Source organism: Nymphaea colorata, chromosome 7 (genome assembly GCF_008831285.2).
Source record: "Nymphaea colorata isolate Beijing-Zhang1983 chromosome 7, ASM883128v2, whole genome shotgun sequence".
Taxonomy (NCBI): domain Eukaryota; kingdom Viridiplantae; phylum Streptophyta; class Magnoliopsida; order Nymphaeales; family Nymphaeaceae; genus Nymphaea; species Nymphaea colorata.
Window position 1 is genome coordinate 20,422,452 of NC_045144.1, and position 27,000 is coordinate 20,449,451.

Here is a 27,000-nt window from a genome sequence, read left to right on the forward strand (position 1 = left end):
TTTTCATCTGAAAAACAGAAGAAAAGAAAGACAGAAAAGAGAGACTTTCATGTCAATTGTCAAACAGTACAATGAAGAGAAGACAGGAAGCAGTGAAAGTGAACCTGCCTATCACTTCATGCAGTCTCACCTTAAGGATTTGGTCTCCAAAAAATGAGTTTGAATTCAGTATTTTCACATCTCTCTCTTTCTCTCTCTCTCTCTCTCTCTCTCTCTCTCTCTCTCTCGGGAAAAAAAGGCCACACAGTATAACAGTTTGACTCCTCAAAAGAGGAAACTTTGAATGTCATTTTAAGATAGAAAAGCATAAAACCAAATAAATGTTCTCAGCGACTAATCGAGTCACTTTCTGTTCTTGTCTCTATGGACATTAGGGTTTGATATATAACCCAAGACCTTCATAGTCTTCATGAGGTAAGGGTTTCACTGAAACACATAAACCCGCCATTATTCTTGTGTTGCTACTCTTCCAACCTCTCCCAGATAACCTGCTCTGATTAAATCTTACACAATTTCAAGTTACAGAAGGTGTGCCATGAATGAAACGGAAAAACAAGAATGAAGAAGTGAAGAAATAAAGTCCGCCATTCATTTAAAGTTCAAGGAAAGGCTTGGCCGAGCTCTGTTGACTGATGAAAGACTTTTAGTTTCAGTCTTTCCTGTTTATTTTTGTTAAAACGCACAAGATATGCATGATTTCCTGCAATAGGCTGAACGCAAAGGTTTCAGAAATAAAGCACCACCATGATATGGAACTCCCAAGGGTCTTTATATCTTGTTGGAAGAAGAAAAAACATGTCTTAGCTAGCAATTTACTTGTATTACAGATGGCAGAAAGTTCTTCATCAATCGTTGGAATCTTGAACAAGAGAAAGATAATTTCAAAAACATTACCATTAGTATTGTTACAATATATGAAACTCACAAGTGAAGCAGCGGTTTTGAACCGTGCAAGCTTTTTATGCATACAAACGGTGTAGAGAGCGGCCACCAGTGCAAGTTCCAACAAATTGGACTTGCAAGGTCAAGAAAACGCCCATATGATATATGGGTTGTCTATAGAAAAGCTCAGGAAGGATATCGCCATTGCAAAACTCACAGCAGCCCATTTTGTCCACTGTTGCTGCAACACAGCTGATGCACCTGTAGTCCTTCTGCCCACATGACATCTCGAAAAGAAAGGGTAGCGATGGCCATGGCCTTGGCCAGCCATGGCAGTGGAAATGATAACAAGAGCAGCAGCAAAGAGGAGGAGGAGGAGAAGAACAAAGAGAGCAAAGCCATGGTGAGGAAACTAGCTTAACTGCGAGGTGAACAAGGCCAGGGGACTGAGGGCTCTCAAGTAAGGTACTTATACAAGGGAAGTAAGTACCTGCTGTTCTCTTCTGCGGCTCAAGAGAACAGCAGCGGCATACCTCTTCACAGCGGGAATGCCCCTCTGTGTGGGGTTAGGGTGAAATGGTTAATATGCTGGACCTACCATATCTATTTCCAGTAAATATTGCCATGAATATGACTTCACTTTTTCACTGAAATGCCACCAAAATGCTTTACCGATCTTTTTTGGTTCTAATCAACAATTAAGTGAAAGAGAAGATCTGAAACTCTCAAACTTTCATTCTCAAAATGGAAAGCAGATGATTGTTTGCTCTCTGCATCTATTTTGGTTCTGTACTTTTATAATTCTTTTGATCTTCTTCCAAATCCAATACCGATGTTTTAGCAGATTTTGAACCGTCGGATTCAACCGGTATCAGATTCATTGGGTAATCCAAGAATTTAACAACTTAAAGCTGCATCAACTCAAAAGCAGAAAACTGCTCGACAAACAAAGATAAGAAGTTGATATATAAGCTATTTGGCATGATGAAAGACATCTTCGTTAGTAAATCTAGTTAAAAAAAACTTATGCTTTGTAATCTAAATTAGCAATATATATATATATATATATATATATATTAAAATTCAAGAAAGAATTAAGTGCTGGAACTTTAGGGGCAGGATGGGTAGTTTCAGTGGGAATGCGGAAGCTGCGCAGTGAGGACAAGAAAAGGATTCTGTCATATTTGTAAGAGCAGTTTATGACAAGCAAATTTATGGGTTTCAGGAAAACATAAGTCGGTGGTGGTTTACATTGATTTTGTCTGCTATTTTCCTTTTTCTTCCTTGTTTCTTTTTGTTCTCTTGTTTTTCAAAAAAATTGTTTGAAATCGAGGGGGGGTCCAGTGATTCACAGAGAGCTGTCTCCCCATGAAGTTATTTATGGTGACGACGTCTGCAGTCATAGAAAATGACTACACAAGGGAACAAAAGGATAAAAGGGCATGCTATAACTTTCAAACTCTCTCTCTCTCTCTCTCTCTCTCTCTCTCTCTCTCTCTCTGTGTGCCTGGGTTGAGTTACTGAGGTAGTGTTGCCCAATTACTGGTAAACCCTGGGCACGCACAGTAAGAGAGACAGAGAGAGGCGTTAGTACTCTTCTGTAATGACTATGACAGGTCTTGGAGGTTTATCCCTTTTGTCGCTGACACAAGGAAAAAGAGAGTCAGCCTCGACCCTCCATGATGATGTTCACCTTATTGTATATAAAACGGATGACTTACTCTTACAGGAGACACTGCTTTCCTGGATGAACAATTTCTCTCTCCCCCCCCCCCTCCCCCCTTTTTGTCTTCCTGCCATTAGCAACCATGACAGAACACCATGTAGTAAAATGTACCGTATCCATGTCCCCAACATCTCTCTCTCTCTCTCTCTCTACCATCTGAAATTGGTTCAGCTTTTTCTTCTGTCCGTTTCGTCGGTCTGACCACCACAATAAAACTCCCCTGGTCTAGCCCAAACAGTCATTCTTACGGCCACACAGACCATCTCCCTCTTTCTCTCTCTTAATTCAGTTTGAATGTGAAGAAGAAATTCATGATTCATATAAAGAAATGTATTCCAGTTCGTGATTACAGAGAAACAAATTGCACTCAGTCATCTGTGGCTAGTACTGTAAGGTATTGGTGCCACTGACCACGTGGGCTCATCTTGGAATTTGATCCTAAAGCATGTCTGTTTAGATCATAACCATGAAATTAACTGCAACGTTTTCTGCGACAACTTATGTGGAAATTCTGGACCAAGACTTTCTTTTTCGTGTTCATAGAGTCGTTCATTATGTGTATGTAGGATTGCTGCCATTGACTGGTAGCCGATTCTCTAACGTCGTATCGAGCTCTCCAATTGCTTTCAGCCATTACCAACCATGACAAAACATTAAGCAGTGAAACAATATATCTGTCCCTCTCTCTCTCTCTCTCTCTCTCTCTCTACACAATTTGAAATTGGTTCAGCTTTTTCCTCTGTCTGTTTCCTCGGTCTGACCACCACAATAAAACTCCCCTCGTCTGGCCCAAACAGTCATTCTTAAGGCCACACAGACCATCTCTCTCTTTCTCTCTCTTTATTCAGTTTGAATGTGAAGAAAAAATTCACGAGTCATGTAAACAAATATATTCTAGTTCGTGATTACAGAGAAAAAAAATTGCACTCAGTCATCTGTGGCTAGTACTGTAAGATATTATTGCCACAGAGCACATGGTGCATCTTGGAATTTGATTCTAAAGCATGTTTGTTTAGATCCTAACCATGTAGTTAACTGCAACGTTTTCAGCGAGAAATTCTGGAGCAACATGGGGACTTTCTCTCTCGTATTCGTAAAGTCCTTCATTACGTGTATGTAGGATTGCTGCTATTGACTGGTATCCGATTCTTTAAGGTCGTATTGAGCTCTCCATTTGCTCGTCGCCCTCCATCTTCTTCATCCTCCTATTCTGTTTTTTCCTCCATACTGCCTCGTGAGCTCTCCCTCTCTTCTTTCAACTAACATCTTCCATTTGCAGCATTTAATGCACCGCATCATGAGCAAAAGAGGGAGAGAAAAAGACAGAGAGAAAGAGAGATCTAGAGCTAAAAAAGAGAAAGAAGAACTCTCTTGGTGGTCTATGAAAATTTTGTACGCGACGGTGGAAGGAGTTGCTGAGCACGTGAGCCCGTTTAACTTATGCAATGATGACGATCGACGTTGTTGCTTGCTGCTCCTTCATTTAATTACTCTATCTCTCTCTCCAAAACGGATTGAATGCTCTCTATTTCTCTCTCTCGTTTGACAGTGATCAGTGGGGGGAAATGAGAAGAGTCATTTTCCTGTGTAGCCTTGATTTTGTTGACCATAATAATGCAGAGAGTCAGCTTCTTCATAATGTTCTCTCTGTCAAGTTGCTTAAAATCACGCGTACGATGGAGGATTTGGAAAAGGTGAGCGCCGTTCTGGAGAAAAGAACAGGAGACTCGGGCAAAATGGGATCATTCTTCAGACAGCATTTAAGATTTCAGGACTCTCCTGCGCCTATACGTGCAAAGTCGCTGCTTTCCACGAGCTGCCACAGTGAATGTGAATCGTAAAGATTCAAGGTGGTAAATGAGTTCGGTTTTTGAATTAGTTAAATACATAAGAAATCAGATTTTTTTATTGTTGTTTATGTAGTGCAGAAAAAAGCAAAATTATGAAGAAAGAAGAAGATTTAAAGATGTTGGTTCGAAAAGGCACGAAAGTAGCAGTTGTTTATACTAAGACGACAGAGAGAATTGAAAACGACTGTGCGTTTCACAAACAGTTTACGGGCATCATTTCACAAACAGTTTTTGCTCAAGCCAACAATATAAACACAGTAAACAAAAAATTCAGAGAGAGACGTGAGCAGCTTTCTAAATATCTTTGAGAACTGTTCAAGTACTATGGAGAACAGACGCAACTGAGATTAAAATACCTAAGTAGAATTTACCTCATTTGCAACCAATAGAACCTATTTGGAAGATTTTAGAAAACTTATTTTGATACTAACATTACTTATTCTTTAGAATGAGAAAAATTGTCAGCCATCACTCTCATTAAATTGTCTATATAAAGGTCTATGGAGTTCAAAGGTCATTTATAATTTTACTCAGTTTCTACCATGGTGGTAGTCTTGGCCGATCTGTAAAAATACAAAAATCAAATTGAATTGGCCAGGCTGCCGATTTCAGTGGATGGACTGATTCAGAGATTCGACTGAATCTGTTATAGACCATATTGTTACTCTCATTTCGTTTTTTATGAGTTGTAATATATATTTCCTCTTTTGCTTCTGCCTTGCAGTTTTTTGTTACTGTAACTAGGGGGTTTTTTATAACTAAAAGACTTTTTATCCTTAAATTTTGGTATACATTCTCATTTTATTTATTCTCTTTCTCTCTCTATATTGAATGTGTTATGAACCATATTGTTACTCTCTCTCTCTCTCTATCTCTTTCTCACACACACACTCTCTATATGTAAAATAGTTGTTCCTGTTGGGAGGGAATTTTCATATGAATAAATTGATAATTTTAGTGGATCGCAAAATAGTTGTTCCTGTTGGGAGGGAATTTTCATATGAATAAATTGATAATTTTAGTGGAAAGTGCGATTTGACCTCTCATGTTCATGGCTGGAAAGGTGTCTTACAAGATTCAATAGCTGAAGCATATGGAGCATCTTCTGAAATGAAAGGAGGTGCTGTTTTCTTCAATCCAAGTTGCATTTGATAGCCGCTAATTTTAGATTAGAGGATTTTAAGACTGCAGTTTTTTATAAACTGCAGTTGATGCCCTCTCCCTCTCTCTATGGTTTCGACCGTCAATGGCGATCGACTACTTTTCTTCGCTGGCAATCATGACGGATGCCGGCCACCATAGATATCACTCTACGACGAGGACCGAAACCTCCGGCCAACATTCTCTCTCTCTCTCTCCCCGGACCGGGCTTTTCCCAGTCAAAGCCTCTGACCGGCCATCTCTGTCTTTCTCTGTCCCAGCCAGCCATGTGGCCAGTTGAAACCATCAGCCGGCCCTTTTCTCTCATCTCTCTCTCTCTCCCCACACCACTTCCAATCAAAATTGATTGGATGACCCATAAACAAGTTCACATAGTATTAATACACACACGCACACTGGCTATAAAAATGGTCACGATCATGCCCACCGCTTACTTAGTTACTTTCTGTCTTACAAGTGAACTCTGCTCATGTATCCTTTAAAAAAGAAAGATTATAATAATCTTTAACTTTCTGATCTCACGAAATTCAATTTAAAGAAAAAGATTTTAATGGTTTACATTCCGCTTTTTGCATCTTTTGCATTCATCCAAGCAGTTGCAATTTTAAAAATCCTTAAAACCCAACCAAACATACTAAAGCAGCGCATAGCCACCAAGCATGTACGCCTGTGTGTACAAATCCAGCTACATAATAAGATACAGAGAGAAACTCAAGTGCATTAATACTGAAATATCCTCAAGATACAAACTTTCTTTGCCAAGAAGGAACATTTGAAGCCAACCTTTGTGGACTCAAGCCAAAGAAGGTTTCAAAGGTTAAGAAAATCCTTCCATCCTATACATGAGCAGAGGACTAGGAAATGATGATGTTTCCAACATCCACTAAACACCAACGAAGTTGTGGATTGAAGATCCGAAGAATGAAGCAAAACGACGCTACTTCGGCGACTGCGGCATCTTAGTTATCTGGCGAATTTTTGCAATTTGTTTGCGCCACTCCCTAATGGGAACCTGCCAGAGAAATGGTTTGGTATTAAAGCAACTAATTGTTTGATGACACCGATAACTTTACAATCTTGAGAGAGCAGTTCTCACCGCAGGAAATCCTCCATAGTCGCCTGGTTCATTAATGCTTTTTGTAACACAGCTATTAGCTGCTAGGCGGACCTGCATTTAGAACAAAACAACCCCCAGGTTAGAAAAAGGTCATTATTTCTAACTGCCATAGTATATACATAGGAAACAAAGGTCACATGCCAGTACCAGCCCAAATTCAATTTAAATGTGATTGGGTCAAATCCATAATAGTCATGTGAATCTACAGTCATGTTAAAAAATTTATTTATATATATGTATGTATATATATATATATATATATAATATTTAATTATTTCATGGGAAACCTTTTTCATAATTTCTTATGACAAAAATCAGACCAAGGTTTTTCTGTGATCAAGAATATAGTTCCCTTCTGGAATAGGTTATTGCGTTCTCGTCCTGTTTTATAGTTTGGAGAGCAGAGAGAGAAAATGGCAAAAGAGAAATACTAGATGAAGACGGCCTGAGAATAGGAAATGCAGGGTGAGGGAGGAGCATGTGGTGCAGCCGGTGGACTGTGGGTTAAGGTTTTTTCTACTTCACCCATAAGCCAGGCCCCCATCTGGAGCCTGTAACCCAGCCAGCCAGGCTGTTCAAGTAAACGGGCTGGGCCGAGCCAGGCCCAGGTTCCAATAGGTTTGGGGGTCGATTTTTTTTTACCCATGCCCAGTCTGATGACCAGTCTAACATGATATGTGCATATCAGATCTTACATGGCTACGACTAATGTGGAACTACATAGAATCAACATCTGAAAGTCTTCATAATATCATGGTTGGGAACCTTTCAATGTTTAATTTATGAGATTCTTTACCAGATAAACACCAAAGATGAGAAGGTTGATGAAACGCCATTAGCATGCATTAATGTAGCCCCTTACAGAGTGGCGAATGCATGCTGCATCAAAATCTATCATAAATATTTAGAAAGCAAAGGCCATAATATTTTCAACACCGCAGTTCTATAGTAGTACCAGAAAGAGAAAATTGCATGACGAATTGTTTGAATCCCTTCAAATCTTCTAGAAGACTACAACAATTCAGATTAATTATCAACAAAAAATATTTCAAGAATACCCAAAGAAAACATCAAAAAAGGCCATAACAAAATGAACTTAATAGGCAAAATCAGAATAACAAATATGACAAGACCTAAAGGCTAAAAGTACAGCAACCCAAAAATGATTACCAAAATAATGCTGCCTCTGGCCCTCTATCATCTCCAATTAAAAAGACTAATGAATAGCAACTCGTAAAAGAGATTGTTTAAGCTGCGGAAACATAAACTTCCAAGTTCCAACTAACAGACAAAGTTTCAACTTTCAACTACTAGCCCATCAAGAAATAAAATTAAGCAGAACAGATACCGTTCTGCTTCAACAAGTGAAAAAAAAAAAACTCATGGAATGTGCTTCTCAATTCTACACATCACTTGGGTAAATTCCCCACACATTTTGACAGAACTGATATGTGCATCTGCACCTTGACTTATTAATATCTGAGCTAGAGGTTAAAGTACCTTTGAAACAATGGAAACATGATCTCTTACAGCTACTCTGCCACCCAGGGTGACATAGTCCTCTAGCCTACAAAAAGAAAAACAAATATATAACAAGGTCTGACACTAACTTCTTGCAATTTGGAAAACTTATACCAACAGCACTTAACTTAGTGCCATTAGAATTTCAAATTTCCTGAAATGGAGAAGCAGCAACATACGTCACAGAACCTGCAATTCCAACTTGACCACAAAGCATACAGCATCTTCCAATGACTACATTATGCCCTATCTGCACCAAAGCATCTCATTTCAGACCCAACCAAAGGGAAGAAGGATGCTGCAGCCTCTGGTGCAGCTACCTTGCAAACTGTGTACAACAGCCAGAAACCAGAATAAATTATCACAATGAACTAAAAAAAACAGAGGAAAAGAAATCCACCTGAACTAAATTATCTATCTTTGAGTGATCACCAATGATGGTATCTCTCCAACTGCAAATCACATGCATGGGTAGCATAATATCAATATTAGGCTAGCAATGCAATATTGATTTTTTCTTAAAACAAAAGAAATAAATTCTTCATGTCATAAATCAGTATTCATTAAAGACAGTAATGAAGCAAGCAAAACTTATCTCAATCAATATAAATATGTAAAATGCACACATTAAACACCCACCTTCCCCTGTCAATGCATGAATTGGCACCTATTTCCACATGGTTTCCTATTCTTGCATGAAGTAGCTGTGTCAAAACATCAAGTAGTAATTTACATCAGGAAAATAACACCTTAAGATCTTAAAGTTCTACTTTCAAGCTATCAACAAATTGGAGGTTTAATGTAATTGCATGCTATACCCACATTAGGGTATTCCTCATGGACTTGGAATAATTTCTGCAAAGAGAATCCTTTGAGGGATATTGGTACATCAACCAGTAGCAACTCAAAGATGTCATAACTAGTTTAAATGAGCACACTATTTAATGCTAACAACACAAAATTCTTATATCAAAATCAGATAAGAACCAGACATAAATGTCAATATCAAATAAAGACGGTGGTGGAGCCAGAAAAAAATTTTGAAGGGGCACTGATTCACAGGTTTTCATACCTGAAGGGGCACTTACATGTATAACAAAGTAAATATTAAATAATATTAATGTAAAAATGAAAGAAATTTGAGAAGCTGGCATGGGCAACTGCCCCCACCAGCCTATACGTGACTCCACCACTGAATAAAGACTATGGATTGAATTGGTTTTTTTGTTAAGTCTTATAGGAATCCAATTTTATAAGAATCCAATTTTCTGTATACTTTTTGACATGATAACACAAGTAATATTTCTCACGTGTATGCACCATAAATACAGTCATGATCTGTGTTATTAAAAATATGCCTAAGCTGGCATTTACGCTTTCTCCAATTACAACAATGATGAATGATCAAATAAAACAGCTAATTTATAAAGCAAATTACTCTTAACATATGTCAAAAATTAATAATAAAGTAAAAAGAAGAAAACTATTAAACTTCACCAACTTGAGGCTTTTTCAGCATCCTTCCTTCAACCACATCGAACCCAAACCCTGTTTGGAAATCCATTATAATAAAGTTAATGGACATATAAAGGCCAGCCTGCTGAACCATTCAGATAGAAATTTTTTTTTACCATAATCCAATAATGACTCAGGATACAAACAGAATCATAAACTAGGAATTCCACGTGCAGTTCCAAAGATTTGAACAAGCAGCTTTATGTTTGTCTATATCCTAATCACATGCAATAATAGATATGGTATTAAGGGGAAACAAAAATTCAAAAGAAACAAATCTCATTTCAACTGATTTAGCAAATGAAAGGCAGTCCATACTCCCTCTGAGAGAGAGAGAATTGGTAATGCTTAGTGCAAAGACGCCTCAATACATAACTTTTGGTTACGGCCTGGACTCAGAGACTCATCAAGAATTTGTTACATTATGGCATTATGCTCTGAGTATAACAGATGTTCTTTTTGAACCTTCCACTTCTAGCAGAGTTAACACTTATCAGATATAAACACATTGCTCAAGCCACATACTTTCTCCAGTCGAATTTTTATGAGTCATACACTTGGGGACACATGGCATTTTTAATTGCATATAAGGGTCATCATTTCAACTAGTCCCCGTGTTCCTCAAATGGATCGAACCTTATCTCAACCACATGGGGGCAGCTTTCCAGATTCATACTTTTCAATTTTTCCCGTCTAAAGGTACAAATTGGTCATGTCATAGCCTTTCACATGATCTGTTAATACTTTTCTCCAAGTCTTCAATCATTTCCTGTTCGGCTGTTCCACAAAATCCTTCAGAAGTCCAGGTCAGACACAAGCATCTTTACAACATGAACTCTTTCTACTTATCACGATAAGTTCTTCAATATTCAATACCATACACGAGGACTGGCCTACAAGCAATTGTACAAAAAGTCCCAATTGCAGAAGCGCTTTTCTATAATGTGTCAGGCTGTCAGCAGCTTGTCTCAAATTTGCCCATCTACCACTTCTTTTTCCAACATTATCTTTTCATCATATGCATCAAACATTGAAAATTCTAACAATGTTGAATTACAAATCCCTGTTATTGTGATGCTATTATGACAGTTTCGTTATTAAAACTGCATTTTTAATATGTTTCTATACTAAAACTGCATCTAATGTATTTAAATTTTTGTTCTACTAACCCTAAATCATTTATCCATAATATGCTCCTCCAAAGTTCTAGTGTTCCCAATGCATCCATTCTGTCTTCACCATACAGTATTATATTTTCTTCAGGGGACATACACCATATGACCCCATCTCAGACAGAAGAGAACACATCATCTTAATGAAAAATGATATGAGACTAAGTCACTAAGGTGATAATTAATTGACAAAGATGTATAGTTTGCTTCTTCTAAGTATTCTTTGTTAAATGTGTTGCCCCTTTAAGGTACTTTGCTAAATCCTTTAGATTTTAGTTATGGGCTCTAACCCTGACGCATCTCATAACTGCTGCTCCTACAAACCATTGGATGGGCCAGGTTGTGGAAGCCTTTCTGCCAGCAATTGGTGCCAGCATTCACGTTACATTTAGACTGTGTTTTAGTGTACTCAGCAACCCACATGCACATCTAGATCAAACAGATGTCATCATATGCATAAGCTCCTCATAAGGTTCACAGTTCATCAAGCATCAACAAAAGATCCTTATATTTGAGAAAAATTTCAACAGCTTATAGTTTCTGAAATAGAAGAATATACCATCTTGACCAACAGAGACACCATTGTGTATAATGCAATGGTCACCAATAGAGCAATTACAGAGGGATGCATTGTACCTGGAGAACATTCAGCACATTATGTCATCGTCAAGCTAAAAAGTGTATTAGAGACATGGTACATGCATCACATATTTCACATGATCATGTTGTCATTCCTTTCAAAGCTACCTTCAGTATAATATTGTCTCCTTTAACCAAAAAAATCAAACTGCAGCAGAAACTTTAGCTAGTTTTTCAATTCATAAACTGCAAAGAACTTGGTCTTGCTATAGAGAGCTCCACTACTGAGGGGTTTCACTGATGAGTGATGAGAGCAAATAGTGAGGATTCAATACAAAAGAAGAAAATCTCACAAGATATGGAATCCATAATGGTGCTAAACAAGCACACCAACTGGCCTCCTACGCACAAAAGTGGAGTTTAACACCACATGACTGGCACATTTAGATTACCATGAGGGACTACTAGCATAGATGGTTGGTTATTCATTAGGTTGAACAGTAGTTTGTGACAGAGACAACACAGTCAGTTTCCTGGGATGGAAGACATTAATGAACTGTCAATAGATTAAACATAATGTGTTGCTACAAGTCATTTCAATTTTCAACTTTTGAAACTCCTTCCTTTCCTTGGATGAAGGAAATAAGAGACCAGAGGATAAGAGCAACAGAGAGGCAGCCTAACGGAAATATGATGACTAAGATGATTCTGATCAAATCAGGGTCTATCCGCTCATATTGGATGATCTAGGGAGGCACCAAGTGCATGGTAACTTCATTATAAACATAGAATATTCTGGATATAAGCTTAATAAGGTAAAACAATCTAATCTAAATGGTAGCCAAAAGATGGCAGTGAATCACCTTTGTGCACCAGTCTAGAATCTTCTCAACAAAAATCTTTTTAATGTTAAGAACTGTTGAGGGAGCTAACAGGATCCATGACAAAAGTCAGAGATCAATTTGAGCTCTATCCTACTGAATGTGGCTGAGGTTAAGTTCAAGGCCATGGGAATTAAGACAAAAGGCAAGGGCATGACTGCCTGGTAAGATGATTTACGTTCCACAAGGCACTCCTGGAAGGTAGTTGTTGCAACGGCTGACAAATGAAGGGAATGCATCTTGGTTTTGTCAAGTCCTCCATACTTCTTAATTACCATTTTTGCAGAGCATTGTATGCCTTGGGCCATCACACTGAGTGGCCTGATATTGGAGTGTAAATTGTTTATACTGACTGAACTGGATCCAATTCTTTGTGCATTCATTGCATTTTTAAGAGGTTTTCATAATGTATTTGGATACATACAATTGGTAACAAGAGAATGTGACTTTGATATCATCAAGGAGGCACTAGGCATGATGATGGACCCATTCAGATACATTCTTAAAGTTATCAAATTACATTGTCATTCTTTTCTCACAATGGAAGTTGGGAGTTCTGAAGGATATCCTATTTTCCTTCTCCCAGTATGCACTACTTGATGAACAAGAGGATGTAGCTGAGAGGTTCTAGCACTTGAGGACCTGTGTAAGCGAGCCCTATAAATAGCCAGATCTTTAGCTCATGGCAGTCTCTAAGAAGCATGGGTGGAAAGTAACTGGTTGGACAGGAGAATAAAGCAGCCCTTAGCAACATAGGATAAAATAAAGGACTTGGCATGGCCAAAAGAGTTTAATTGACTAAAAAGCAATGCTGCTTTTAAACGGTGCAGATATAGGGCCAGTGATTTCAGTTGGTAATTCGATTGCAATGGCCAGGCAGGTTTCTTAATAAGAGACTCAAGATTCATTAGATGGAAAGTTGACAGACATCAAGGAGCTACAAGCCTTGAAGTATCCTTGAGAAAACAGTCAATTTCCCTACTTTTATTGGGAGATGAACCCATTTCAAGCCATTCAATATGATCAGCCAATATCCTTGATCAGACAAAAGATTTTCCTAAGTAACAAGAACACATTTTATGGAAAATAAACTGCAAGGCTATGAAAATGACAGGGTAGATCTTTGGATTTGGAGATAGAAAATGGTGCAATAAAAAGCAGACAAGGTAAATCAATTGAATGTTTTTCTCATACAAGTGTGCTCACAGGACCTGAAATAAGACCATCAAGGATCACTTCACATAGATGCAAAGAAAAATTACTGCAAAAGGCTTATCGAAGCATGGAAAGCCACCAGGAGAAATGACGTGACTGAATATCGATTAATACTCACTTCAGCACACAATAAACTGAAGACAAAAGAATAGGACAATCCACACAGGACCTTAGATATCAAGACTTGATGGTTATATGCTGTCCTTATGGAAAGGGGAAAAAAACACTACAATGCCACAATGTTTGCACAACAATTATCACCAATAGCCTCTAGTGTGCACCGAAGAAAAAAGTAAAACAAACTCGAAGAAAGAATTTTATAAAAACTGTATGAATGTGATAACGTGACTGGACGAGAAAAGTGGTAAATAGTATTTAATGTCTTTAACTTTTTCAATTTTCATCAGCAATGATGCTATGGAAATCTTTGCCCACCTTTTACTATTGACGATAAGACAGGAAAACTGAAGAAAACATACCCTATTTTGGTCGCTTGGCCAATCCCAACATCAGGCCCCACGATAGCACCTGAACCAAGGTGAACATTCGCCCCAAGCACACTTCCAGAATGAACCACTGCACCAATTTCTACTACCACAGTAGGTTCTACTTTAGCCGAACTATGAATCCAACCACCACCGTTATGCCATTTCTTGAACTCGGAAGAATCCACATCAGTCTTTACTCCTAAATATAGCATCAAAATGCAAACAAGAAGTAAACCTCTGAAATAATTTAGCAGAAGCATCACATGTCAAAAAGACTAATCACCTGAAATGTGGTTTAACCACACAGTAATGCAAGAGAAATGTTGTTATAATGACGAACTTAATGTACATTTGGTTATTGAAGCGTTCTTAATTGGATATTATCAGTTGTCCTGCTCTTCAAGTGCCACCTTAATTACACTTTTTTTGAGGCACAAAGAACTTAAATCATAGATCTTCACAAGATGATGCAAAACTCATATTTCATCCTTGATCATGCTAATCTCCACCAAACCCGCTTACTGGGATAACTCCCATTAACACAATATCGTAACCAAAAGGAAGATACAAACTGCAACCAAATGAAGTACGAGAAAAACCAACTTTAGAGAGATATAACATGCGTAAAGAAAGAAGTGTGAGAAAGAGAAACAAAACAAATGGATTTTACCTCGTTGGGAATCCCAAGAGAGTGAGGACGAACGGATGTGGCGAATGGGAGGATGACGAACGCTACCGTAGGGACTGCGATTACCATTCGATAGAAAGGGGAGAGTGCGACCCCAAGCAGATGATACGCGCCTGTAGAGAAGGAAAGAAGAGGCTCTGCACATGCTCTCTCTCTCTCTCTCTCTCTCTCTCTCTCTGTGGAGTGGCAAGGGAGGCTCAAAACAAAGATTGCTTATTTTTCATTTAGCATATTCATCACAGCCTTACACTTTATGGCAAAATCATTCTCTTAACTTTATTTATTTCAAATTAGTCTCCCCCAGTAACTTTTATTAAACCTAACATCAGTTCATGTTTCAGTCGATACCGAGTCCAATCAGTTTTAACATTCATTCTGAATCCTCTTTTAAGCCCAAGAAAACCTCTACGTTTCTGAATTAGTTTGCTTTGAGCTTAAGTTCATCTTGGTCGTACCTTTAACCTGGTAATTCATGTCTAAAATAATAAATTTTCTAACAAATCTCTAAGAAACATTATCAACTTGAGAATACGATTGTTTATTTTTTGGCAGATGGAATTGGGGAAGTAAAGCGTATGAGAGAAACCAGTGAATCTGAACTCTGAAGTAGATCACAGCACCTTGTTTCCTTTTTAAAGATTATGTTCTAATCTCAGACAACCTATATATCATGTTTTTTCCAAATGAAAATCTATGTCCCCAGCATTGGTTAATATTGAAACCAAAAAGGCCTAAACTTAGCCTGTATAACGGAAATAAACATTAGAATAGCAAGATGCAATATGTGCAAACCAATGGATATCAATGGATTGTTATGGTGAAGTTGGTTGAGTAGGCAAATGCAACAAGAGCTTGATTAGGAGACTGACCAATAAAAAAAAAAAAGTAGGGATGTCAATGGATCGAATGTGCATGATTATAAGTTTCAGATTACCATTTGTTTGTATCTGGTAAATAAATCTCGGTTCGATTCGCCAAGTATGTAATATCAACTTTGCCCTAGTCAAACTTTTTAATATATAAATGTCATATCTTATGCCAGTCAAATTCAATGTTGGTTTTAAACATTAAGTTCCATGCTAAGTTTAATTCAACACAAATATATCTCAATCAAATCAAACTATGACAATAGTTGGACAACACTCAAATTGCACCATTGGCGTCAGTAGGGATATGTTTGATAAGCTTGGATCTCATATCTAAGGTTACCACAGATTTTAAAACCATGGATATGTGGTTAGTCCCCTCTCTTTCAAACCATAAATCTGTAATTTTCACAAGGTCATGTAAAATTGAAAACACTGGTTAAAAAATTCATTGTTTGTTTAAGTTGTGGGATTAGCTTAGATTAAAAATCAGTCTCCAATCTCATGTATGAAGCTATCAAACATAGCATAAAAATTTTATTTGGAAGTGTCTATTTGCCTCAATTGTGAGATGTGAGGTGGTACGAAATCAACGGGAACATCAAATTCGAGGATTTGAGGCCAGACATCCTACTATCTAACCTCAAAAAATATGAGGTTTTTTCTTTATACGAGAAGATCTCAAATCCTCATGCTTGCATAACAGTACAATCTAAGTCATATGGGTACCTGTATGAAGACATAGATACAAACACGGTAACTTTAGAAAATGTGGGTACAAAAGTACGACATGATATGTATATGTATGTACCCAAAATGACACAACAAAAATGAAAATAAAAGCAACATTTAAATAATCAAACTAGTTTAAATAAAAACATTGCATATTAATAAACTATAAAAACAGAAAGAAAACTAAGCTGAAAAACATCGAATCACATAAAATTAAGCAGTTTTGATCTAAAAAATACCCAATTGTATTAAAGTACACACTTTATGTATAGGTACGACCACATGGGTAGGTGGACTTTATTTAAGTATGTGACTTAGAGTACAATCAAGTGTTTGTTTACTTTATTATTTATGAGATTTATACACCCTTAAATAACAATTGGTGGGAAAGGGGAAAGCATTACATGTTATTTGTCATAGAGTAGAAAAAAATACATGGGGACGAAGGGTTGCAAAGCTGTCCTTTATAAGTCATCCACTTATTTGCATATGTTATCAAGTAATGCACATATCAAGAGAACTACTGAACAAGTTAGAAGAATAGACACGAATAATCGTAGCATCTCTTGTTACGTGTGACACAAGTACAACAAAATGTGATGGACATGTTTGAATTAGGTACATAAGGCGGACAAAGTTAATTAGTTTATTTTCGAGTATATATTTTGCTTAAAATTTAGAAACAAAATTTATGTATTTTTTCCAATAAAAGCTAACATGAACACTGAACTGTTTGTATCAGAATAATACCACTACATGCATATTTTTTTTTCAATATACATTCACTCACTAAATTGCATTTCTCCTTTTATAAGTGACATATTAATTATGAATAAGAGGAGATAAAAGCGTAATCTAGTGGGTGATCGATAAAACATACATAATACATTGCAGAAATGGTTCTCCTTTCTGAAATTGGGTAAAAAGTATGTTCGAAAAAAGAAAATTGACAAAAAAAAAATCTTACGAAAGGACCGTTTACTTTTGGGTAAATACCTAAAACAGGCTCGTGTCATTTGTTCCGTACAGCTGCTGCAATAGAATGAAGAAGGCGGTTAAACTAAAGAAAAGAGATCCACGACACTTCTCTCTCTCAACCCTAGCTTTCTGGCCGGCTTCCTGCTGAGTTTCTCCGGCTACCGGCGCATCCGGCGGGCGGGACGTCGTGCCCCCAAGACCACCAGGTACCTCTCTGTCCGTGGGCGCTTGGCTGTTCTTCTTCGTTGAAATTTGTTTCCCGCCTGATTACTGGTGCCTCTTTTTCTTTCTAAGCTAGCGAGAGGGAGCGACATAAATGGATCGTGATTGGGGTTCGAAGCCGGGAAGCGGCGGAGCCGCTTCCGCGCAAAATGAAGCAATCGACAGAAGGGAGCGTCTTCGGCGGCTTGCCATGGAGACCATCGACCTTGCTAAGGACCCTTACTTCATGAGGAATCATCTTGGCAGGTACTAGAAACAAGAGGGGCTATAAATGCCGTACAAACCCTCCCTTGCTTTTTATTCTGCTTCGTATTTCAACTATGACAGTCGATTGGGTTCTTTTGATTCCCTTCTCATGTTCGTTCGTTTGCTCGGTGAAGCTACGAGTGCAAATTATGCCTCACTTTACACAACAACGAGGGAAACTACTTAGCTCACACACAGGGCAAACGCCACCAAACCAATTTGGCGAAACGAGCCGCTCGTGAAGCCAAGGAGGCCCCTGCGCAGCCACAGCCCAATCGGCGGAAAGTTGCCCTTCGGAAGTCAGGTTATTCATGACCTTCTGAGAAACTTATCTTTTGTAGGATCCTGTTTGGTTTTGTGTTTATGTGAACCAGTAGTTAAAGGCGGACGGAAGAAGGCTTCCGGGACACAGTTGCATGTGAGAATTCTGATTGGAAGCAATCTGACTGTTCCATACTGCCAAAACTTGAGTTGGGAACTGATTTCTAACGGCCTTTATTAATTCTAATTATGTTGTCTAGAGAAAGATGAACATGAATGGCTAGCTGGTTTATTGCGTGCGTCTAGTTGGTTAGTCGGTTGGTCTGTCACCAAGTTATTTGTACAGTAAATTATATGTTATAGTCTCATGGATTTATAATTATTCAATCACTTTTAATACCTAAACACGGTAAGGATCATGCATAATCTTGACCGCCACCTTGTTTTAGCAGGATTTAGTGACTCAATTTAATTATTTCTGGAAGAAAATTTTTTAGTTATCGAAGGTGCGTTTTATTTGTTATCTACCGTGATGGATCATGAGGTCATGGTAAATTTAGGCTTGTGGAATATGGATGCATCTGCGATTGTTTGGTCCCACACTAATTACTTTTGATACTTCTGCATGGACCATCTGGGTACTGTTCATCTATGCATTTGCCTCATTCGAGGACTTTAACGGTTTCACTGTCTTCCAACTAGTTTTCAATCACAGTGTTGGATGATGAGGAGTGCATTGTTAATTGTTTGATTTCTTTGTGCAGTCAAGATTGGAAGGCCTGGTTATAGGGTGACAAAACAATTTGATGCTGATACTAAACAGCGTTCACTTTTGTTTCAGGTGAGCTTATTATGCTTCACAGATTTTGTATGAAGTTACTTCACTGGGTTATTTAGTGGGTTCTTACCTTTTAAGCCCTTGAAAAGCAGAGTTGGTATTTTCAATCTTGAAGGAATTTGATTTATTCAATTTCTTCTCATGGTTTTTTTAATTATATCTTTTTTTACCAGAAGGGTTTGGCTTAGGTTTTTACCGTTGCTCTCCCACCCCATTTCTTCTTTTATTCTGGTGTGAGGAGCTTGGGTTGGGGTATTCAGCCATCACAGAATCACCTTATTTCATGGGATACATATAGAATGTCTATTTTATATTTGTCTTGCTTGAAGCCTTGAAATGTGATTCGTCTGTAAGCTATTACCGAGGTTGAGCACAACTGTGTCCTCATGGGACAAGTTGAGTACCACTATTAGGTATTCACCCATTTCAATGACATTAAAGCCATGTTCAAGTCCTGGTTTGTCATCAAAACAAGTGTTTAGAAAAGATGCTAGAAACAGGGTTTTGACATGATTTAAAGTGTCATCTAATTATTGTGGTAAGTTAATGCTATTGTCTTGTCTTTTCATTTCTTTTTGCTGATTGAATACTCTCAATTATGGTATAACGTTATAAGGCAAATCAAATGAAAGGTCATCCAGGAGATATAGTGGAGTTTCCTACGCTGATATGTTATATTAGGTCTTATATGGTGATATGCTTGAGGAAGGCCGCTGACTTCATAAAATTGAGTTGTTGCAACTTGAAACCACAATAACAGAAATGATGTTTTCTACTGGATTACAGTGCTATGGTCTCTCACATGTCCTGTTCATAATCACCCTGTTCATAATTCAAGTTTGAAGATCATCCATTTTGTGTTGAAATTTGCAAAACCTGGGCCTCGTATGCATCTTGCACACGACTTGTCTTTAAGTTAGAAAAACTAATTCTAAACTTTCATTTTCTTGGCATGTCTTGTTTTTCTGTTCTAATTTGCTAATATAGTTGTCAAGCAAAAGAAAGAATGCAAGGTCATTTCAATGCATAAGAGATAATAGATTCTTATAATGGAGAAATAGAATCCAAATCCTTCCAAAGACAATTGTTCCATGTGCTAAAAATAATGCAGACTGGTCCCTCAGCTGCATCATTGGAATGATCATGGTGGACCATTGATACGAAGGAGGCAAGTTAAACAAGTCATGAGAACTAAGTACCAGACAAGCAGTAAAGTCTTTTGATGTTAAAAATCCACCATAGATGCAAGCTGTTGAAGGGACTGATCAGATGACTCAGATCAGTCTCAATATATATATATATATATATATTGTGTGTGTGTGCGTACTGCGTATTCATGTATATATGTATATATATAGAAAAACTGAATGGTGAGTCTGGCCATTTGGAGTCATCCAACTCATTCATGAGGGTCATTTGATCCATTCTGTTGGACGGCTGAGAGAAAAACAAAGAGAAAAAGGTGATAGACATTTTCGTCATGTAGTAGTAGTTCACTAGGGCTGCACAACGAGTCGAGCCAACTCGGGCTCGACTCGAACTCGCTCGACTAAGCTCGGCTCGAGCTTGACTCGATTATAAACGAGTCGAGTTCGAGCTGAAAGTTAAGCTCGAGTAAATAAACGAGTCGAGTTCGAGTTGGAAGAACTCGACTCGACTCGACTTGATTTTAATTTTTTTTTTAGTTTTTTTCGTTTTTATTTTCATTTCGTTTTTTTTCCCTCTCATTTTTATTTCCTCCCTTTTTTCTTTTTTTGTTTCCATTTCGTTTTCTTTCCCTCTCATTTTTCTTCCCTCCCTTTTTTCTTTTTTCTCTACATTTTCTCTTCTCCCCACGCACACCTTTTTCTCTCTCATTTTTTCTCTCTCATTTTTCTTTCCTCCCTTTTTTCTTTTTTCTCACCTTTTCTCTTCTCCCCACGCACACTTTTTCTGGCATTTAATGTCAATGCCTCCCTTTTTCTCTTTTCTCCCCCACGCCGATTTCTCTCTGCAGATCTCTCTTCTCCCGCAGCATTAATGCAATGCCATTATCGGGTGTTGTAAAACGAGCCGCATTTATGGCAGGTGTTGGAGGAACACCGTGAAGGAGAAATAAAAAGTCGAGCCGCTCGAGTCGAGCTCGAGCTTCAAAACAATTTCTCGAGTCGAGCTCGAGTTAAAGTAATGAAACTCGTATCGAGCTCGAGTCGAGCTCGAGCTGGTTAAATATAAGTGGAGCCGAGCTCGAGCTGGCTGAACTCGAGCTCGACTCGGCTCGTGTGCAGCCCTATAGTTCACACTTTTTTCTCTTTTTTTTTAATCACCCATCACGATGGATCAGACGTCCCACATGAGTGAGCTGGGTGGCTCTGGATAGCCAGAGTCACATTTCACTCTCTCATCCCCACCCCTTCTTATATATATACGCATACATGAGTGAGCTGGGTGGCTCTGGATAGCCAGAGTCACATTTCACTCTCTCTTCCCCACCCCTTCTTATATATATACGCATACACATGCACACATATACACACATGTATATATTCATATATATTATATAGTTTTATACCTATATATATATATATATATATATATATATATATATATATATATATATATATGCACACATATACACACATGTATATATTCATATATATTATATAGTTTTATACCTATATATATATATATAGCCAGACCCATTTTGAGACTGATGTGACCAGGCCTTTCATTTTTAACTTTTTGCACTTTTTTCTAGAAACTGCCTCGTAGGCATGATCTTTACACTTTACATCCAATTATGTTTTTTTTCTAATGTTTTGTTAATAAAAAATTATTTTTTTCAAATGTATAGATGATATTTTAATTTTTAAGATCAACATTCCGATTTTTTTGGCTTCTAGAACTCCTCTTGCATGTTTAAAAACATGATCTTTATGTCAATCTTATGTTTTTGCATGCAGATGACATCTGTATAATTATTTTTTCAAGAGCCCCTTAAAAATATTGGTGCCAAACTGGATTGGTTTAATGCATCTCTCTCTCTCTCTTTCTCATTCATATACATTGCTTTACATCATGCGGCATTAAGGGTGGGCGTCGGGCCGAGCCGCCGTCGGGTACCCGGTACCCGGCCCGGTTCCAGGCCAGGAAAACTGGGTCCTGGGCCGGGCTCGGGCCAAATAACGCAGCCCGGGTCGGCCCAGTCCCCCACTCCCTCTCCATCTCCCGCTCCCCCTCCGGCCTTCCCCCTCTGTTTCCCTCTCTCCCTCCGTCTCCCTCCCCCGCTCCCTCTCCCCCTCCGTCTCCCCTTCCCCGCTCCCCCTCTGTCTCCCCCTCCCCCTCTGTCTCCCCTCCCCGCTCCCGCTCCCCCTTCGTCCCCCCTCCCCCACTGCCCCCCACTCAAACGGGCCGAGTCGGGTCGGGTTGGGGCCAGGACCTGGGATATCGGGCTGGGCCTGGGCCCGTGCTTTGGGCCCGACGGGCCGACCCGGCCCGGCCCGATGCCCACCCCTATGCGGCATGCCCACCTCTAAGCCAAGGTGACATGTAGGTAGGGCTGCACACGAGTCGAGCTCGAGTTCAGCCAGTTCGAGCTCGGCTCGACTTATATTTAACCAGCTCGAGCTCGACTCGAGCTCGATACGAGTTTCATTACTTTAACTCGAGCTCGACTCGAGAAATTGTTTTGAAGCTCGAGTTCAACTCGAGCGACTCGAGCGGCTCGACTTTTTATTTCTCCTTCACGGTGTTCCTCCAACACCTGCCATAAATGCGGCTCGTTTTACAACACCCGATAATGGCATTGCATTAATGCTGCAGGAGAAGAGAGATTTGCAGAGAGAAATCGGCGTGAGGGAGAAAAGAGAAAAAGGGAGGCATTGACATTAAATGCCAGAAAAAGTGTGCGTGGGGAGAAGAGAAAAGGTGAGAAAAAAGAAAAAAGGGAGGAAAGAAAAATGAGAGAGAAAAAGGTGTGCGTGGGGAGAAGAGAAAATGTAGAGAAAAAAGAAAAAGGGAGGGAAGAAAAATGAGAGGGAAAGAAAACGAAATGGAAACAAAAAAAGAAAAAAGGGAGGAAAGAAAAATGAGAGGGAAAAAAACGAAATGAAAATAAAAACTAAAAAAAAAATTAAAATCAAGTCGAGTCGAGTCGAGTTTAATCGAGTTGAGTTCTTCCAACTCGACTCGTTTATTTACTCAAGCTTAACTTTCAGCTCGAACTCGACTCGTTTATAAACGAGTCGAGCTCGAGCCGAGCTTAGTCGAGCGAGTTCGAGTCGAGCCCGAGTTGGCTCGACTCGTTGTGCAGCCCTACATGTAGGTTCCTTCTCCATTTCTATTTCATTGGTAGAAGTTTAACTCAATATTGGAGCATGCATAGGTCAGAATTTGACCTGTACGAAGTGTCCTTGTGACATGAGCCAAAATATTTTCATGGAAGACGTTTAGAGGGTTTTACACTAAGGTGATGGTTGCAAAGGTTAGAAGCTTCTTGGTTTGGTCCTATGATTTTGTTCATGGTCTTTAAAAGATTTCTTACAATGGATACTTCCGGGATACATATGTATGCAAATAGTACTATGATTCAATAGAAAAACAAGATCAATTCAAGCAATTTAAGAAAAAAAAAACTTGATTCACTATATAATATTATTATGTTAAAAACATCTTTTGTTCTTTATTCATGCTTGTTTATAGATTTTGTATAGCATGCCAAGATTTTGTGGTAAAACTCGTGGACTTTAAAGTATGAGATTCTTTTGTTTCAAAAATGAGAAGATGTGTAGGGGAAATGGAATTTGAGGCTCTAGATGCAGGATGAAGAACTACCGGTTTCCATACAAAATATATGTATACATTGTATAAACATTGATTTTGAAGCCCTTAAACATCATTGTTGCAGAAAGTTACCCTTTTACTGAACAAAACCAAGTAGGCCATATGTACTGGTTCTCTTCACCATTTAACAGACTGTGGCTGATGGCAGTTCTTGATTAATGTTACCATTGTACGTACACTAGTTCATTGAAATGGCTGAAAGAGATTTAGTGGCTTGATACTTTTATCTTGGTTATTAGATTGTCAGAGTCTCCTTGATGTCCACCATTTCTTTCATCAAAGTTCAGTATTTCATGTCTCATGTTTGGCCGTCTTTCACAGTGGATCTTCATGCTTAGTTAAGTTCTTTTACTTTTCCTCTTGAACGGTTTGCACTTGGCATTATTTTGCATGATTAAACAAAGATAAACAAGTTGTTTGGGTTCATCGTCATGTGCTATTCTGGATAGATCTTTTGATCAATTTAGAGGTATTTGAGCAATTACAGATAAGACCTTGGGTACTGGGTAGTTTGACAAATGTTTTTAACTTGTGGTGCCTAGGTTTGGATAAATTTCTCTGAAATGTTTTTATATGATTGAGAGCAAATTACATCCTTCAGGTTTGGTTCTTGAAATGACCTGCAGTATGCTGTATGGGGATATAGAACCATGTTCTTCTCGTGTAACTTCATTCCTCTGCTTATGCTGATTTTTCTTACAAAAACCAGAATAGCTCAGAAGCTAGAAAATTTCTCTGATCCTAAGATTGTTGGTACTGGATGGAATTATTTGCATTTTCATTTCATCTCAAATGAGATGCTTGTTTACGATGTCATTGGTCATATCTTTGAAGTTTTTTACTGTTTTATTTCTTCATTTGCACTTGTTTGACTATCTTATGCCTTGCAGATAGAGTATCCTGAAATAGAAGAAAATACCAAGCCAAGGCATCGGTTCATGTCATCCTTTGAGCAGGTTTTCATGATGATCTCTATATATTTATATTTGCTTATTTGCTACTAGATCGAATCTTATCCTGTACCTTCTTTTGCTATTCAAGACCAGTATGAATTAGTATTGGACTTGAATTTGTATTCATTGAATTCTAGTGCTTCCTTCTAAACACAACTCCAAGTTATATCTTTCCTTGCATCTTATACATGCCATCTTACCCTTGGGCAAATAGACCGATATTTATGGGTGAATTTTTGTTGGCAGAGGGTTCAACCTTTTGACAAGCGTTATCAATATCTTTTGTTTGCTGCTGAGCCATATGAAACCATTGCTTTCAAGGTAAAAGCAAAACTGTGATTCATTATGCATTTGCTTCCAAATTCACATGGTTGCTCATCCAATTCTGTCTATGAAAGGTTCCAAGCACGGAAATTGATAAATCCACACCGAAGTTCTTCTCCCATTGGGATCCCGACTCAAAAATGTTCACGGTTTGTGCATAAATTTGTTTGATACACAGTAAAATTTGTTTCGCGCACAGGTAAATTTTGTTGAGTGTTAACCTCACATGTTTAGTCTGTTTGAATGAACAGCTGCAGTTGTATTTCAAGACCAAACCCATGGAAAATAAACCTCCCGGTGTGCCTGGGCCAGTTGCTAATGGGGCTGCAACTCCAAATATTCCACCGCCACCACAAGCACCGCCGCCACCTCCACCTCCCCAAGGGCCCCCAAGAGCTCCACCACCACCAATTCCTGGTTCAATAGGTGGAGCCCAGCCCCTACCTCCTCCAGCAACAAATGGCCCTCGTCCTATGCCTCCAGGTGGGGCTCCATTAGTCGCTCCTCCACCACCAGTTGGGGGTGGCACTATGGCGAATTTCACTCTTGGTCACCAGGTTCCTCGACCACAGATGCCGCCACCACCGGGTTTCCCTGGAGACGTTCGCCCAGCACCGCCACCACCAAACATGTAGAAGATTTTGCAGACAACGCCATTGTCAATATGAGCATTGTGTCGTAGAAGCTGCCACGCCTCCTGAAATGGTTATTTGCTACTTACTGGTTATTATCTATAGAAAGCAAGGCGCCGAGTAACCTTTTAGCTACAAAAAAGAGGCTCGATAGAGCCTCAGTTTAGTAGTTTTATGGCGACTTCCTGTTAAAATTAGTAGAGCCATTTGATATTTCCTGTCTGGCGACTGCCTGGTATTATTTTCTTTCTGGTTCAGACGCTTGATAACTAATGAAGCCCAAATATATGGTGGTTGGGGATGGATCCCCTTCCTCACCTGCCTTTTTGCAACTATCAGCTGCTTTCAGATCTCTCTCTTGTGAACTCTCTCTCTTTGTGAGGTATCTGGAAAACATTGGTTAATCACCCAATTTTCATGTCCAAAATGGTTGTTGGAATAACATTTCCTGATACATAATTGGTTTGATGTACTTTCTTGTGCAAGTATTTCTTTTGTTGCAGTCTGAACAATAAAACGAAGCTCAAGCTAATAGTTGACCCAACCAAAGCGATGATGACATTCCTTTTCTTTGATCCATCTCCTCATTCTTCTGAAGTTAGAAGCATACAAAACGGTCCATTAGCTATGATTTTGGAGTATAGCATATGGAAGGCAAGCACAAAAGTTTATGATGGATAAATGAGTGAGATGTAGATGCCTCCGCTGTTGGCTTTCCTTTTCTAAAATAAAGGGCTACTGTGGTCATTTTGAGCTCCGAATACGCAAACGGCCTGTTCGAGCCCGAACATGTAACCTTCCCGGCTATCGAGAAGCCTATCCTGGAGATAATGTCAGCCGGAGAACGCGTGTCAGCCCCCACCTGTTTTACTGCCACTGAGGGACAGAACAATACGTCATTACTGCAACTGAGGGACAGAACAATATGACATTAATGTGTTAAAGTGCCCTATGTAGAAAAAGAGAGAGAAATGGATGTCACTCCCAAGTTGTCAAAGAGGTCAAGGCACACGCAGAAAGCAGCTTCAGTTTGAAGCTAAGCAAGAATGCAGAGAGGTAACATTGGGAGAGCTGCAATTCTGCTTGATGCAAATAAGAAGAGAGAGAGAGAGCGATTAAATTTGATGCAAATAAGAAGAGAGAGAGAGCGATTAAATTTGATGCAAATAAGAAGAGAGAGAGAGCGATTAAACGCAAGATATATATATATATATATATATATAATAATTTCATTTAATATAAAAAACTGAAAAAGGACATTAAATGCATCAGTGCAGTTGTTAGGCTTACAATGGTTTTGGATTTCCATTTTTTCCTTGTCTCTTCCTGTCT

At 38.7% G+C, this 27,000-nt stretch overlaps 2 protein-coding genes across 4 annotated transcripts; one reads left to right on the forward strand and one right to left on the reverse strand.

Moving 5' to 3' along the window:
• Positions 1-6,317: 6,317 nt before the first annotated feature.
• Positions 6,318-14,996, reverse strand: LOC116257027 (probable UDP-3-O-acylglucosamine N-acyltransferase 2, mitochondrial). 2 transcript variants are annotated; one of them, XM_031633621.2, is made up of 10 exons: positions 14,778-14,996; positions 14,099-14,306; positions 11,504-11,580; positions 9,759-9,805; positions 8,897-8,961; positions 8,658-8,709; positions 8,437-8,507; positions 8,237-8,303; positions 6,716-6,787; positions 6,318-6,631 (listed from the first exon to the last, which is right to left on the reverse strand). In XM_031633621.2, exons 1-10 carry the CDS (start codon positions 14,938-14,940, stop codon positions 6,557-6,559), a joined length of 897 nt encoding a protein of 298 aa, XP_031489481.1. In that variant the 5' UTR covers positions 14,941-14,996; the 3' UTR covers positions 6,318-6,556. The 2 variants fall into 2 exon arrangements, with proteins under 2 accessions (XP_031489481.1, XP_031489482.1); XM_031633622.2 differs by lacking the exons at positions 8,237-8,303; positions 8,437-8,507.
• Positions 14,997-17,435: 2,439 nt separating this feature from the next.
• On the forward strand, positions 17,436-26,140 carry LOC116256998 (uncharacterized). Of its 2 annotated transcripts, none has more exons than XM_031633569.2 (8): positions 17,436-17,577; positions 17,666-17,839; positions 17,974-18,143; positions 18,865-18,941; positions 24,650-24,715; positions 24,959-25,033; positions 25,111-25,185; positions 25,288-26,140. In XM_031633569.2, exons 2-8 carry the CDS (start codon positions 17,688-17,690, stop codon positions 25,669-25,671), a joined length of 999 nt encoding a protein of 332 aa, XP_031489429.1. In that variant the 5' UTR covers positions 17,436-17,577; positions 17,666-17,687; the 3' UTR covers positions 25,672-26,140. The 2 variants fall into 2 exon arrangements, with proteins under 2 accessions (XP_031489429.1, XP_031489430.1); XM_031633570.2 differs by having other exon boundaries at positions 17,454-17,577; positions 17,670-17,839.
• Positions 26,141-27,000: the final 860 nt, after the last annotated feature.

Excerpts from the sequence above, each read along its gene's own strand:
- LOC116257027 (XM_031633621.2), bottom strand. The coding sequence starts at position 14,940 with ATGTGCAGAGCCTCTTCTTTCCTTCTCTACAGGCGCGTATCATCTGCT. Across the intron at positions 8,962-9,758 it reads GGATGCTGAAAAAGCCTCAA|CTACTTCATGCAAGAATAGG; the intron begins GTTGGTGAAGTT and ends GTTTTGACACAG. Across the intron at positions 6,632-6,715 it reads ACTATGGAGGATTTCCTGCG|GTTCCCATTAGGGAGTGGCG; the intron begins GTGAGAACTGCT and ends TTTCTCTGGCAG.
- LOC116256998 (XM_031633569.2), top strand. The coding sequence starts at position 17,688 with ATGGATCGTGATTGGGGTTCGAAGCCGGGAAGCGGCGGAGCCGCTTCC. Across the intron at positions 17,840-17,973 it reads ATGAGGAATCATCTTGGCAG|CTACGAGTGCAAATTATGCC; the intron begins GTACTAGAAACA and ends TGCTCGGTGAAG. Across the intron at positions 18,144-18,864 it reads AGTTGCCCTTCGGAAGTCAG|TCAAGATTGGAAGGCCTGGT; the intron begins GTTATTCATGAC and ends TTCTTTGTGCAG.